Source organism: Lepisma saccharinum, chromosome 6 (assembly GCF_977018435.1).
Source record: "Lepisma saccharinum chromosome 6, izLepSacc3.1, whole genome shotgun sequence".
NCBI lineage: Eukaryota > Metazoa > Arthropoda > Insecta > Zygentoma > Lepismatidae > Lepisma > Lepisma saccharinum.
In genome coordinates, this window is record NC_139234.1 from 23,685,301 (window position 1) to 23,702,229 (window position 16,929).

At 38.6% G+C, this 16,929-nt stretch overlaps 1 protein-coding gene across 1 annotated transcript in view; it reads left to right on the top strand.

The window, feature by feature from the left end:
* Nucleotides 1–944: 944 nt before the first annotated feature.
* The window catches only part of LOC145989019 (cytochrome P450 CYP12A2-like), an 83,703-nt gene continuing 67,718 nt past the window's right edge, over nt 945–16,929 (top strand). Inside the window, exons 1-8 of the mRNA XM_083124319.1 lie at nt 945–1,186; nt 2,020–2,136; nt 3,585–3,661; nt 8,100–8,301; nt 10,931–11,093; nt 12,646–12,815; nt 14,653–14,731; nt 15,077–15,301. Of these exons, the coding sequence (XP_082980445.1) occupies nt 972–1,186; nt 2,020–2,136; nt 3,585–3,661; nt 8,100–8,301; nt 10,931–11,093; nt 12,646–12,815; nt 14,653–14,731; nt 15,077–15,301 (1,248 nt within the window). The 5' untranslated portion in view covers nt 945–971. The remainder of the gene's footprint in view (nt 1,187–2,019; nt 2,137–3,584; nt 3,662–8,099; nt 8,302–10,930; nt 11,094–12,645; nt 12,816–14,652; nt 14,732–15,076; nt 15,302–16,929) is intronic.

Here is a 16,929-nt window from a genome sequence, read left to right on the forward strand (position 1 = left end):
AGCGTTACTACGCCATCCTGGAGGACCACAATAAACAATGGCACTTTCGGTAGCAAACAATAAAACATAAGAAAATATTTGAAAGCTTGTGGAAATTTTAGTTTTAATAAAAAAAATGAAAATATTTTCATCTTTATGAGTTGCCAAACGGTTGAGCGAAACCAGAAAATATGTTTCTCTTGTCTTTGCATGGAGAAGAACCAGAACCCCCGCTACCAGTTAGAGGCAGTATAATATTTTGGCGCCCTAGGCAGGATTGTGCTTTGCACTCCATCACCCGCCCGATCACAACGACATTTTATGTCCGTCCTTAGATATTACCTTCGTATGCCATCATTTGTGATATTTACATCCAACAAATTTTGAAATGAGGAAACAAAGTAAAACTCATAATAGGTTATATTTAAAGATTCGTACTTTGCATTCCTATTTTTTGAAAAAAAGTTTAGCATATTTTAGAATATTTCAGTTATGTCTTAGTGTATGAAGAGAGTTTTGGAAATAGAAAATTTCAGCAGTGTGTTACCAGATTATACCTTATATTTGAATGGCGTCCTCTGTGCATGCCACCCAAGCCCCCCCCTTAGACTACCCCTCGTTACGGACCTGGTTAAAGGAAATTTTAGACCGTTACCATTCAGGGTTACTGTTACAATTACTGTTAATTTTGTGTAAAGTAACTGAGGTATAGTTACAGTTAGTCGTTTCAAAGAAGTGATTGTTACTTTCGTTACTCACTACCTGTAAAAATATCTGAATTATAGTTACAGTTACTCATGTTAAAAAGTAACTGTTACTTTCATTCCTCCTTACTTGTTAAAAGTAATTTAACTAAAGTTACAGTTACTCATGTAAAAAAAAATAATGTCCCTTTTGTTACTCATTTCAAAGAGTAACTGTTACTTCCAAACACTACGAATAACCAAATTTACCTTACAGGCCAGTACAAGATCGAGGAGTTGGATTTGGCCATGAAGCATCTCTACAACACGTACGGGAAGATTGTGAAGATAGAGGGCCTTGTGGGCCACCCTGATCTTCTGTTCATCTTCGACGGCGACGAAATCCAGAAGGTCTTCAGGCGGGAGGAGCCCATGCCGCACAGACCCTCCATGCCCTCGCTGCACTACTACAAGCAAATTATGAGGAAAGACTTCTTTGGGGAAACGGCCGGAGTTATTGGAGTGTGAGTTCAACATGTTATGCCTTTCTTCAACTGCATTAACCACACTTATAAATAGTGTTAATACATTTTCGACAAGCTCTTTATATGTCTGTTTGTTCTGTCGTGACAGACCGTACACACAGAAGAGACAATTCAGCACAATTCATTTAATTTAAAATTTATCAATTGATACAACTGCGTGTGTAAATGTTTGTTTCTTGGTTTGTTGCTGATCGAAGCTTCTGATACGATCAGCTGAGAACGACGTGCTATGAAGTAGCAAGAGACATACTAGGAAGTTTTCTTTGATACATGAATCAAAATTAAATTCATTTTCTTGCATTTCTGCGTTTCGTTGTGTTATTAATTGATACGACTAGTTTACCATCCATGCATTTTCCTTCTATTCTTCCTAATATCATTCTTGTTGATTTATTGTTAATAATCTGAAAAACAATCACACAGATATTTAATACGCTGCCATGCAATACATGACATTATTTCCTGCATTCCAACCAAGAAAACCATATTCTAAATACAAGGATGAACTAATCTTATTTTTAAAATTCAAAATAGCTTAATTTTGTTTGGAAGTCTGTGAAATTCTTTATGTATTTTTAGGAGTCTAGTAATATAATTATTGAAACAGATGCATTTTAGTGCACATCTATTATCTGATGCATTTATACATTAGCTTGCGCTACAGCTTCTATGTACCTTTTTGCTTCACTTAATGCGTTTACTTTTCTGTGTGATATGAGGGTGTACGGGGTGACCTTTACTGAAGGAACACGTAGTCATCCTATCTTCCACCTTGGTAACTGCATTCTAATTCTAATTTCTTTATTTGGCAGTCACGGGGAGATATGGCACAATTTTCGACTCAAAGTGCAACAGGATATGCTGCAGCCAAAAGTAGCGAAGATGTACATCAAATCTATAGATGAAGTTGCTTCAGACTTCATGTCAAGGTGGGTAATTACTTAAATAATTTTTAAGAAAAGTAACTTCAAACTCACAGTGAAACTTTACCCACAAAGACCGTTTTCCAGGCAACCCTCCTCCTGTATCTACATGGTTGAAAAGAAGTATAATTGCATTTGATTGACACATAGCTTCAAAAAGAAGCTAACAGTGCACCATTCTTCGGCATCTATGAAAGTGCACGGTCAATGCACTGACGCTTCCAATAACCTAACAGTCTTTCTTTAGAGTTTGAAAGGCTAATTTGAACTGGACCTACAGTTTAAAGTGGCATACGAAACACTAGACTCCTTGATCATAAGGCAACGATGTTACAGGAGTGGCCTTGTAACAGTTACAGAACATGCCGCCAGGATACCCTAGCACGACCTGTCCATAAAGATAGTCATCGGCTGATTAGCAGTTGACACTAAAGTAGGTGACATCAAAGCTGATTTAGTGGAGATGCAGCTTCCCATTCTTGATGTCAAACAGATGACGAAACAAGACCCGAAATGGTTCTCACGCTTCCCTTTTTAGTGAGCTGGACACAGAGCCAAAGGTTTTGGGAGATTTGTGATATGCTACATCTAGGTTGAACCATATCAGACAAGATATGTCCTGCAACGTTTTAGATGTCAGAGGCTGTGTAAAATGTGTACAGCCAAGAACTATGTGATCTATTGACTGCACAGATTCCAGGAGCACGAAGGAGGACTATCTGTAGTTTGTGTGTTCCTGATCATTATTATTTTGTGATTGCTGATTTCAATTTTATAGACGAAGAGAAAAATTGGACACTGTATCACATCACTTAGAAATAAAAGAGTCCTCCCGCTGCCACCCCCAAGCACGTTCCCCCCCATTTCTTGAGGTAGCTCAGGTTGTAAACTCAACATACGCCACTGATACAGAATTAAGGAAACCTTTTTGTCAATGATAGTCTCCTCCTCCGTGACCGTGCGGTCTAAGGCGCTGTGCTTTGGACTACCACTGCGGGAGTCGGGTACTCGGCCTGTGTATATAGGACCGGTGGCAATCCACCATCGTGAGGAAATTGGGGAGCTACGAGTGAGTTACTGGATGAAGATCTCCACACCTCTAGGTAGGATTGTGGAAGGGAGACTGGCAGTCGGGAGATAGGCCAAGGCCCTTCAATGGATGTAAAGCAACGGGTTATTTTTGTCAATGATAACGTTAGAAACGAGGAATGGTACATGTACTGTATCTTAGAGAAAAACATTAGTTTGCTTGACTAAATATCACTGCAATTAACTGCGAGTAAACTCAAGTACTACAGACTGGCTTTGAAAGAATCGCTAGGTGTCACTTGTCACTATGTTGCCTACTAAATGGGAAGTTTCTGGTCTTAAGTTAGTCTTGCTGAAAGTTCTTAATATAGCCTTAATCATGTTCTATTGTAAACTTGAATTAAGAATTTTTGTCTTCTTTGCAGAATCGAAGACATCTTGGACGAAAACAGCGAACTGCCCGAGAAATTTCTGGAAGAAGTTTACTCGTGGACCTTGGAATGTGAGTAAATTTATGGATTTTTTAATACTTGTCAATTTCTTGGCATTGTTACTAATTTTGTTGAACCTATTATATTAAGTGCGTGTTTGTATAAAAATGTAAAAAGTTCGAAAACAGTGGCGGATATCTTCCCCAACTAAGCAAGGTAACTTTGGAATCCTCCGATTAATTTTCGTCATGGTCTATATATATAATATAATATTCACATCTGTTCTGGTTTACAAGGTTACAAATGCGACAATGTTTATTGCAGTATTTCTGTAATGTTTGGAAACAAATTCCTACTACTCAGATTATTATTAGTCAATATCACTCTGATAACTCTCTCTCTCTCTCTCTCTCTCTCTCTCTCTCTCTCTCTCTCTTTTTCTCTCTGTTTTCTTAGAGAGAAAGTGAGAGAGAGAGATAGAGGAAAGATAGAGAGAGAGAGAGGAAAGAGGGAGAGAGAGAGAATGAGAAAGAGAAAGATAATATTTCTCTCTCTCTCTCTCTCTCTCTCTCTCTCTCTCCCTCTCTCTCTCTCTATCTTTCTATTTCTCTTTAGTAAGAGAGAGAGAGAGAGAGAGAGAGAGAGAGAGAGAGAGAGAGAGAGAGCGTATTGCCACTGTTGGCTGCAGCCAGTAACGCAGGTTACAAAGTTCAATCTCCAAACACACATACTCTCTCTCTCTAACACACACACACACACACTTGAATGTGTGTGTGTGTTGGAGGATGGATGTGTAATAAGGACAAACAACTTCCAATTTTTAAAGTAAGAATTGCATAACGTTGTACTACCAATAAAAAATATATATTCACAAAATATTTTGTGATTTGATTTTTTTATATATATTTAAAAATTTTATTGGCTATTTTGAAGGTAGATTTTAACACGTTTTAAAAATATGTACAATTCCGGAACGAGTAAAGCCATGGGCCTCATTCCTCCATTTTCTACTCATTTTTAAACCGTCTATGCTTCCTAAAAGTTTTCCTGAAACACAGATCAAGTAAGGTAACTAATTCTACAATGTACTGAACAATGTACAGCCACAGTGGCTTTGATTCTTTTGGATAGGGAGATAATGTGGACAAAAGAAACTCAAATGAGGTTCTTTGAACGGCAGCCATTGCGTCTGTCAAATTATTTCAGTTGGGTGCTCCTTCCCAAAAATTTGGGAGTTTCAAATTTCACAGATGTGATGTGGGGGTAGGGTGTGTGTTTTTGGAGGATTGCAATACTCGAGTCATTCTATGTATGTCTGAACACCACACAATCAGTGACTTGCCTAAAAGGGCGGGTTGGTAGGGGGCCATACCCTACCCCTTCACCCCATTATTCCTTAAAAAGATCGACAAAAGCAGGAAAAGATAACAGAACGAGGAGTGAATACTAAAAAAAGGAAACATATTCCCCCTTTCGAAAACCATGGGCAAGCCACTGCATACAGTTGTTCCTCGTAGCACCCTATTTTTACACTAAACTACTTACAATAAAAGAGAAACGTCATTCAAAGTTACAAAGTAAGTTTTTGTACTATCTCACGATCTTAAACTTATATTTTCATTTTCAATCAATTTTTCGCCGCTCCTAATTGTTTTTATTTCAAGAGCACGATTTAACCAGCTCTCAGGTACCAAAATTTACTTCAGTTTGAATTCTTCTGGATAAGAACATAATCAGGACAAAATAAATTTTGTGATTAATACAATGAGTATTTGATGGGTGTAACAAGGGGTACAATTTGAATCGAATGTTTTATGGGGTCTACTGTCACCCATGAACGTCCGCAGGATTTTTTCCAGGGAGAGGCAAGGAAGGTATTTTTTCAGGGGGGCAAACATGGCACATTTTCTCCAAAAAATAGTGTTGTTCCCTAAAAAAAAATCTTAAATTTGAATTTATGATGTTCATGCAATAATTAACACATATTATTGTGGCTAAAATGAAATTACTTACTTACTTCTTCTTCCCCTCCGTGCTGTTAGGCGTCGGGGTCCTTCAGCCATCTGCTAAATCTCTTCCTATCTTGTGCCATTCTCTTAACTTCCATTAGTGCCTTTCCTCTTTTAGTAATCATCTCTGACAGGTATTGCTCCCATTCTATCCGAGGTCTTCCTCTTCCTCTCCTTCCTTCTGGTCTCCCTTCCATTACTTGTTTCGGTTTTCTTTCTTCTCCCATTCTTATGACATGGCCATACCAGCTCAGTGTTCTCTCTATAATCTCTCCAATTGATTCTACTTGTAGCTGTTCCCTGATTTTAGTGTTCCTGATTCTATCTCGTCTGGTTTTTGCTACCACTCTTCTGTGGTATTTCATCTCTGTTGCTCTTAATCTACTTTTATGCTTATTTTGGAGCGTTAAGCTTTCTATGCCATAGAGCACTGTTGGTATAATTATGGTTTTGTAAATCCTTAACTTAGTACTTTCTTGTACCTCCTTTTCCCCTACTATTGTATTACTTATTTGGTAATATATTTTATTTGTTTTTTGAACCCTGCTATTTATTTCTTCTTCTACTTTTCCATCGGCTGTTATTATTGTTCCCAAATATTCATATCTATTCACTTGTTCTAGCTGTTCTCCTTGCCATTTTATATCCAATCTATGTGTGAAATACATAATTTTTGGTTGACTTTCATTTTCCAGGGGGGGCGCCCCTTGCCCCCATTCCGGACGCCCATACGTGACAGTGTCACCCTGCACCTCCACGTTCGTACGCCACTGATGTTTGATAATGGCAGTTATGTCAACAAAAAAAAGAGTTCAAGAGAATCCAGTGACACAATAATATTGTCTTTTCATAATTGCATCATTGTGCAATTAAAACTGAATGTGCAGTCATTATTGTTGATATAACAAATCACTATGTCGTGATGAAACTACACAAACTCGTTTATCATCTTCAAGGCAGATAAAAACCTTGTCCAGTTTCCTCTCGCAGACAGTCCTAAGACGCTGCTGCCTCTGGTGTCTGTTACGCGTACTACTTGGACTTCCAATTCTGTCTTCGTATCGGAATGTGGTTACATGGTAATATAGCACTAAGGTATCCAAAGATATCGTTAGAGGGGGAACGGGATAGGAGCGCCGAAGGGGAAGTTGTGATGGTGAGAATCCAACTTTGGACTTTATTTTCTAACACCTCGAAAAGGAGCAAATTGGTACAAGAATTCAGTCATAACTTTTTACTGGTTAAAGATATGTCGAAAAAACCATCACCATTGCATTTCTCGTGAAAGTCTAGCCTAATTTGATATATCATATCACCCCCTTCCCATTTAAAATTCTGAAGTTGAATTCAAGATGGCGGACGTCAAGATGGCCGCCGACCGCGCGGGTGGCGTCAATGTGGTTCCCCCTTGGCCTGATAACGATTGGTCATCACAATTTCCATGTTGCGCGCTGCAGTGGCCTTGTACCGGGAGTGTAAGTGACTTTTTGAGCCACCCTGTACATCAACATAATTATTTCACCCTTTTTAAGACCCCTAATGGAACGCGAAATGCATTTTCAGAATGTGACCTCTCCCATAAAACGTGTCTTGGTGTACCTATGTGAGTAGAGATGTGACTAGAAAGTGTGTGGTAGTCTTATTATCTATTTTTCTGTATCTATCACATTATCTTTGCCTGCGAATTTCGTTATAGTGGGCTCAAGGGTGAACGAAAGAGTTTCTGATGCGTGAGTGAGAAGGCACAGGGGTGCTGTAGAGTTTCTTTGGGGAGAGGTAACTCTCTTAATTTCCATCTCTTACCTCACTCTGTTTTCCAGACTTCCTTTTCTCTTGTTAGTCACTTTCTTTCCTTTTTCTCTCTGTTTCTCTTTCTCCTTCAATTACTTTGTTCTTTTCACCCGTCAGTTTCCTTTTTCGTCATTTCTTTCTGTTTTCTCCCTTCTTTTATCTTTATTCTATTCTCTGACCTTGATTTCGTCTCTCTTTCTCTGTGTGTTTCACTCTCTTTCTCTTTCCATTTTTCTTCTCTCTATCTCTTTCTTTCCATTTTCTTCTCTATCTCTTTCTTTCCATTATTACTTCTCTCTTTCTCTTTCTTTCAATTTTTCTTCTCTCTTTCTCTTTCTTTCCATTTATTCTTCTCTCTTTCTTCGTCTTCCTTTTTGTCCTTGTCTTCCACTTTTCTTTGTTTCCCTCTCTCTTTCAATAGCTTTTTATTTTTCCCGTCACTTTCTCTTTCTCGTCACTTCTTTATGCTTTCTTTCTTCTTTCCATTTCTACAAAAATGTCTGATGAAGGGAGAGTGTGATCTCCTGAAACGTCATAATATAAACTATGTTTTTTTTACTTGTAACAGCCGTAATAATTCTTTACATCTCTTTCCCTGTCATTGTTTTCTTTTAACTTCTCACTGAGTGTACAGTACAATTGTTTTTTTGTTAATTTGTTATTGACATAGATTGAAATCGCAATGGACGTAACTTTTTTCTTTCTGCAGCTGTAGGAATGATCGCGCTGGACACCCGACTAGGTTGCTTGGACAAGAACTTATCCGCAGATTCCCACGCACACCAAATCCTCACACACATGATGACGTTCTTCCACACGGTGGCCATCGTGGAACTCCGGCGGCCATTTTGGAGGTTCTTCAGCACGCCCACTTTCAAGAAGTACATCGAGGCTTTGGATCTCTTCCGGCAGTAAGTTTTTTTTTTCTTAATTCAAATTTGCAAGACCTACAGCATGTCGGTGCCAGAATATATTTACCTCATCTAGTTGGCTACACTTTTTGACTCTCTTTGCTCTCATGCGTCTAGTTGGTTACACAGTGCAACACTGAGCCGTCTACTTCTTAGATTTGGTGTTTGCACCGTTGGCACTACGTTCTGGAACGGTGTACAGGGTATGATCACTGGATGCGCTATGGTCAATCGAATGTAAGTTGAAAGCAGCAGACAGTCATTTGCTTTAGCTGGTCTCCGTGGCGGAGTGGTTAGTACAACGCGCTACGACGCCAAGGGTCCCGGATTAGAATCCCGGCCTGGCCATTAGTGTTCTTTGTGAGTGTCTCTTCATTCTCTTCATCAATTTCGTCGTATCATCACTCATCTTCGCGATTAGCCAAAAGTGGCAGAAATGCGAATTAAAAATCAATCAATCTATAACCAATAAATAATTTGTTGCTATCTTCTTGCGTACAGTGTCTACGTGGTTGAACACGATTTCCTTGCACCATCCTGACACTGGAATGCACCTGCACTACACCTAGTATCAAAACTTGTAGTTAACTAGACTGGGGCTATTAAGGCTCTCTGGCATCCGATCAAGATTTGACCATTTTTCATTACCAAGAACTGTGTAAACTTACGGGGAAATTTTGGTCACAATTATCTCAAGAAGTAACCGGAAGAAAGTTTGCAGATTTTGCCTGAGCATTGAGAAATACTATCTCTAGAGATCAGCTGTTTGAAATTTTCAGTCTCTCCGCTTTCTTCCTGGAAATTAATAAATTGTACACTTTAAATATTACCGACATTTCATCCCCCTGCTAATACGATTATAAGACCACACATACAGCTATGTCACCTGGCAAATTTCTAGTTGACCTCCCAGAAAATAACCCTATCTTAACGTGGAAACATAGCATTTTAACGCAAACTGAGGGGCAGATTCCTTGGTGTAAAACATTGTGGCGAAAGATTTACATTCACACATAATTTTAGAAATACAAACCAGTATTAAAATTCGTTATCAAAGAGGAAAGGTAAATAGATGGAGGATATATGTGTTGAAATTAATCAAAGGGTTCTGGGTTCAATACCCGGTGGAGGCACATAGTGGTTCGGATGTGCAGTTTAAACTGTGGGTCCAGTCCAGATTAGCTTTTCTGTGCATATAGTAGACTTGAAAACAAAAACTCCAATTCCAACAAACTTGTTCAAGTTGAAAGTAGAGAAATGATAGTGGTGGGTGGAACACTGAATCGGGCAAATACAGGGAAATCAAGTCAGGGAACCTATTAGGAACCAAAAGAACAAAACATAACTTGCTGTCTAGAAAAGTTGTCTGAAGAGGTAGAATTAAAACTTTGAAGGTACCCTCTCGGCACCCCTAGGAACCTCCCTTGCGGCGGGCAACACTGGTGTTCAAACTATTCAACCTCTCGGCCATTCCATGCGTTTTCATGAGTTGACGTGTGCACACGTTTTAAATTTATAAAATATACCAGATTAATACACAAGGATTCTAATCAAACCCACTGATCTTAAATGTGTCTATACGACGAACGCTTTTAGAAGCGATATCGGGCGGGACCACGCAGAGGGTGTGCGTGGCGATCAGCCAATGGCAGGAGTGCAACGTTGTACAGTTAGGAGACTGCGGCGCGGAAGTTAAAAGCCGTGTTCTGTATTTTTCTTGCGCGCAAGAAGTTTTGAACCTGATTGTCCAAGTCCCATGAATTTCCGTCGCATACAGCCGGAGTTAGCGTTCCTTGAAGAAACAAGGGAAACATCACCTTTCATTTCCTTCCGCCTGTATTTTTTTCGTTGCCACCGTGTTGACGCAGCTGAGTTGTGTCGAGGGAAAACTGTGGGTGTTAAATTCGCCTCGATATAAACAATGACCTTTCATTGTTCTGGGCGTTCTCGAACATTGAAAGTCTGGGTCAGTTTGAGTTCAGCGTTTTCGTAGCAAGGCTGGTGTAAAATTATTCGCTTATCGTCCCCTCGTGCGCCACAAAGAACAGTTTGTGAAAAGATTAAATACAGCCCTTTCGTGCAATAGTGTGTGTTCCGTGTGTTCTTTTTATTTTAAATAATGTCACTCTCGAAACCTAGCACCAGTAGTACAGGCACCAAGGGTGCAAAATCTAATCATTAACCTCCAGGAGAGTGACTTGGAAATGAGTGAAATCAGTGACACGGAGACCGAGGAAGACGACGAGAGCGGTGATGAATAAATACCTTCAAGCTTCTTTCAGGTATGGGTTTCTCGTATATGCTACAATGATATGATATTATAATCTTGTGTAGAAATATTCACTATATTATTTCACGTTACTCATATACTGTGTTTGCATTATCAAAATAATGGACACATCGCGAATCTTCTGTCCTTCCCTTGCATTAGCAGTTAGTTTGGCAACAGCGCAGTAGCACTGGCTGGGTATTGGCCGAACTCATGTTCCTTCTAAAAGCGTGCGCCGTATAATTCAATCAGCGCCTACACTAAAGGGGCACGGTGGACGGCACTTCACCCAATCGTTTTTTGAACTTTTCTCGCGTTGCTGTTGAATTCAATTTCAAAAAACTCTGTTTGTATTTCTAGAGTGTGCTTGAAGCACATCGTGGAGGCGATGGATCGGCTAGAGAGGAACCCAGCGAAGAATGAGGACGACCTCAGCATGTTGGAGAGGCTCCTTGCCAGGAATCCCGACCCAAAAGTTGCTGTTGTGATGGCGCTGGACATGTTCCTCGTTGGCGTCGACACGGTGAGTTCTATTCCATTCAATGAAATATTCAGTTTGTTTCCTGACATTTTCCTTGCAGTTTACATATATTTTGCCCTAAACCCGGACAAAAATAATTAACGGTCACCATTGGCGTAGCCGTGCATGAGCCCACAGGGGCCGGGCCCTATTACATTTGATAAGAAACACTAAAAAAGCTTTTCCTGTAAAATTGTTCCTCAATTGTCTGCGAACACACACTTGCGATCACAAAGTTCATCTGTTTACTCCTAGACCGCAGGAGCATGTTATTTTGGACATTTCCACCCATTTGAAAGCAAGTTTGAACCCAGTTCGTGCAGCACGGGAAGGTGAACTGTGGACAATAGTGAATTGAAGCACGGTGCATCGTTTCGCTTGCTGTTTTGAATTAAACTTGCAAATTGTATGTAGTTATATTTGAGCGCAATACAGTATTTTTCAAGGATACCACTAAGCATCCATCCAATCAGATCCTATTGAACACACTATTCCACTTCCCAGCGACAAGGAACAACAGTTTATTCCAGTGGCGCCGATTGTGGGGGGCAATTGCCCTCAATATTTTGCCATTTTTTGTCCCGGCACTATGGATAACCTAGTCTACCAAGAGAAATTAAACTGTCCTTGACCCCCCAACCCATTTTGGCAGTGGCACACCCAATCGCCGCTATTGGCAGGCACATATCTAGAAATATATTTCGGGGGGGTGTCCGAACCAAGTGTGTTTAATAATAACAACAACAATAATGATAATAATAATAACCATAATATTTACATTTTTTAAAAAATATATAATTAATAACAATATTATTTAAAATATTAATATGAATTAATATTATATTTTAACATATGAATAGGTAACAAGGAGAATACAAGGATAGAGATATAACAGCACGTATTCATTATGTAGCTTACATATAGTTAAGATCGGGAAAATTTGCAAAAAAGTAACTGTCCTGGCAAGGAAATTAATGACAAATATATAAGAATTGAATATGTATTGAATATCAAAAATGGATGTTCGATCCAGTTGACGAAAAGTAAAGTTCGTGGTAATATTTTATGCATGTTATTATAAGCAGTAATAAATTGGCATAAATCCTTTTTGGTACTGTTATTCAAAGTCATATATTCCCAACATAATCCTTACCTTCCAATAAGTTCGACGGAAATAAATGACCCTTGATTAAACAAATATATTTTCATTATTTAATTTTAGTCTTTCGGAGGGGGGTCGGGACCCCCTGAATCCCCCTAAATACGTCCTTGGCTACTGGTTATTTCCAGGATGTGTGATAGAGGGTTACGTTTGACGTGTTTCGTACTTGGACATCTCGTAAAGAGAAACATGCATTCCTATATCAATCCTGAATCTACCGACAATGCAGCCATCAACAATTAACTCTTACCCACGGCAGTAACACAAGATCTGACGCCCTCAATACGAGAACAGATTAGTGGAGGAAGAGTCTAAGTAACAATTTTGGCGAGGAAACTGCAGGGTTCAAACCGCACTTCAAAGTAATTTAACGCATATTTTTTGCATTTACAGACGTCCATCACGCTATGCTCTATCCTAAACCACTTAGCAAGGAATCCCGAAAAACAAGAAATACTATTTCAAGAAGTGCAGCAAGCTCTGCCTGCAATTGACACACCTTTCAACTCACAGATTCTGGAAGACTTCCCATATCTTAAAGCCTGCATAAAGGAGACACTGAGGTAAGTATCAGAACGTTAACTTTATCTTCTTCAATATGAGATTAGTAGGGCCATGGATTTTATGTCCTAGAAAACTGTAAAATATGTATGTAATTATGTCATAAAAATTGAAAAATATGTCATAAAAAATTAAAAATATGTAAGTAAAATTTAGAAATATTCCCACTAAAGCCAAAAATATGTACTACTGTACTAGTACTCTCGAATTTCTCATTATACGGGATGTCAGGGAAGATAGACTAGGGTGGGGGTGCGGTATTGAATAAAGTCAGAATCCCTTTAACCGAAGAATGTATAGTGGGAAAATACTGAAAATATCCTAAGGTTCACTGCAATTATCCCAAGTTTTATTTACTATTATGTAAGATTTGCACCTTTGTGGAGTCTAAAGCATAAGTGGCAGTTCGCTAAAGCTCTGGTAAATTTAAGCAATCAACTCACAAAACACAACTGCTTCGGCAGATGTTATGTTATATCTGAAAAACACACTACAAAATATTTGTCAGAACAAGTTACACTAAATACGTTTCCGTTCCACCGATTATGTGCAAGACAATTGCAAAATTATACAGAAATCTGTCTTGTTGGGAGAAAATTGAAGAAATATGTTGTAAAAATGCGAAATTGGTAAAATATGTCAAAAATATGCCATTTCAAATTCGTCTATTTTGGCACATTTTCATCAGATATGTGAAGATCTGACACCAGTAAGTGATCCGATGACAAATAAAAAAGGTTTTAACATAAATTCCGGGGTCACAGTGATTAGTTCCGGAACATAGCATATTCTGGAATTTGTCAGAGTCGATAGGACTGCGGTGTAGTTATCGGCCATGAATTTTAAGTGAAATTGGCTTTCTTTATTGGTGCCAAGTACATTTTTTGCAGTGTGTGTGTTTCATGCTAGTAGTGAAATCTACAATTATAAATGAATATTGTGTATTTTCTATGTCTGCCTATATATTTATAATCACACAAGTATGCAGTAAAATAACATTTGTCAGAATAAAGTTTACACAGGAATATATGAAACCAGAACTCCAAACACACTGACATCTTGTGTGACAACCCTTCTAACATATACGTTCAGTACTGCGCTATTTTATTTTACATCTTGTATTTTGTAACAGATACGTAGTTTAGAGCATGTGCGTTGCTGCAGGGGGAGCGGGGGAAGAGAAAGAAGTAGGATGAAAAGAAGAAAAGAGGTAGATAAATAAGCAAAGAATGGAAAAATATGGGAAGAAAGAAAATATAAACAAAGGGAGGTAGAGTGAAAAGGACTAACATTATATAGAAAAAGATAGAAAGAGAGGGAAAGATAAAAAACAGACGAAGAAAGAGTGAAGAATCTGAAATAGAGTGAGAAAGATAGATAAAGTAACCGAGAAAGAAAGAAAATGGAGACAGGGAGAAGAGAGAAACGAAGAACAGAAGGAGACAGATAGAAAAATACAGTATATCTCTCGATTGGAAGAAAGTTGAAGGAATAAAAAGCGAGACACTGAGAAAGAATGAAAAGATAGAAAAGTGTAGGTAGAAAGAGATCAAAAGGAGAAAGAAGGAGATAGAGAAAATGAAAGATAAGAAAGAGAGAGATAAAGAGATACAGCTGGAAGAAAGAAAGAGCAAGAAACATAGGAAGAGGAGAAGATGTAAATGAATAGATAATTAAGAAATGGAGATCATATACGCGAACCAGAGCGTCTTGTAATACGAAACGTTGTATCATATGTATGATTTATTGTAGTTTCTCTCTTCTACTATGTGACTAGAATAAGTATTGGAATACATGTATATTGTCTCCACATGGCTTATATATATATACTTTTTCCAGGATTAATCCAGTAGTCCTTGGAAATGGACGAAGTCTAACATCAGACGCAACGATTAACGGGTACAGAATACCAAAAGGGGTATGTATCATGCTTAACATTATAATTTGTTCCTAACAGGTACTATATTCATTATATACATCTGATGATGATATGATCTAAAAAATATTAAAATATATATACATAAAATAATCTTTGGAGTTATAAAAGAATAACCCAGAATTTTTTAAAAAAATCACCTTCGTAGTTACTTTAGATATGAAAATAAGCTTCTATTTTCAAGACCAATTCAGTGGTGTACCTAGGGAATTGATTGGGCCCAGTATCCCAGAAAAATTGAAAATACAGAAAAAAACATAGAGGGCTGATGAATTTATCCAAAATATTGTAATTTCAATGTGTTTTTGTGTTCCTCTACATTCTTAGACCCATGTGATATTTCCACACTACGTGATCAGCAACCTGGACGAATATTTCCCCCAGCCGGACAAATTCGTTCCGGAAAGATGGATGAAGCAGACGAGCAACATTTGCCCTTTCTCGGAGCAAAAGAAAATTCACCCCTTCGTGTCTCTGCCCTTTGGATACGGCAGAAGAATGTGCCTTGGAAGAAGGTTCGCCGAAATGGAACTTCAAATAATGATTGCCAAGGTAAACCAATTTCTCCATCCTGCTGCTTATTTAGAATGTAGTCGTGCGTCTTGTGTGTTAGGGACGGGTGAGGGAGAATGATTGCAATCCACCCAATTTTCTCCTCATGCCCCCACGTAGAGTGAATGTTAACATGGCCGTATTTAGAGGGGGGGTTTCTAGGGTTCAACCCCCCCCCCGAAACATCTGACATGTTGGATTAATGGAAGTTCAGAAACCAAAATCTGTAACTATTTTCAAATTTTTTTTCGAAGCATCACACAAATACAAGGAGACAATGTTGAAACGATCGAGCTAGAATTTTCATACATTTGGAATTCTGAAAGTTGAGGGAAACAGGATTTATTCTCGGAATCGCAGCCCACCCGCAACCCCTCCATTTTCACTTCTGCTGTCCTCTTTCCAGTTTAGTTCCTGCGTCACAAGGAATATACACTGAAAATTCCCTTATGATTGTCCCAAAATTTTCTTTCCAACTTTTAAATTCCCTGTCCGATAAAGTTGAAAATCCTCCTTGATAGGAGATCAAACCTAGGATCTCCAGTTTCGTAGCGCATTACGCGATTGAGGTTACAATCCATGCACCAGGCTAAGTTTTTAAAGAGAGTAACTGGTTCCACACTTTTCAAAATTCCAAAAATTAAGTTATAAGGTCAAACAAGAAAAACTTTATGACTAAAATTTCTATCTAAATTTTAGAGCTTTTTCTTGAAGGTACCTTAAAATTTGATAACAAAGTATAACAATTGTGCATTTCAGTACACACTGTACGAAACGTAAAAAAAAAAAAAAAAAAACTTGTGCTCGATATTCACTCATCTGCTGAATTGAGTAAGCCCCCTAAAGGATATAATAATAACAATAATAATAATAATAATAATAATTATTATTATCATTATTATTATTTTGGAATAAATTGTTTTATTATTATGAAATTTTAATTATTATTGTATAATTATTGTTATTATTTCTATTATTCAAATTTCTGGCGACGCCCATGGGAACAATTATGAATGAACCCCCCCCGAAAATTTTTCTTGCCTACGGCCATGAATGTTAACTATTCCCTTATCCCAGTGCCGGATCTGCAACCCGCAAAACCCCGCAGTGCGGGGGACCCGCAGACAAGTAAGCCTTTAGGGGGTCCTCAGCCATTAACACAGTAGAGTGTTCGTATATACGCATATAAAAAATAATCGTAGTTACTCAGAGGTACAGAAACGAATACAATATATCAGGTAAAGTTAAAGTTCCCTGTGCATGCCATGAAGGCACATTTAGGATATGTGGGGCAGGGCCCCACATATTTTCAATGCCGGACATTTTGGAGGTGATGTGATCAGCACCACGCTCCGGCCGCATATACACCCCACCCCCATTAGATTTGATGCTGGGTGGACCCTGGATCAGCTCTTCGCGGGGACAAAGCCGGAAAAATTCCGACCTTAGATCAAATCAGGCTGCAATTTCATGAGAAAATAGTGTCATATATGTACATCACATCACCACCGGTGTCGAAACCGGGAGGGGGGGGGGGGGGCGGGCCCATCCAGTTCTCGTTTGACCCCCTTATAAGGGGCCCAATGCATATCTTCCAACATATTACATAACTTTTGCACACACAAACT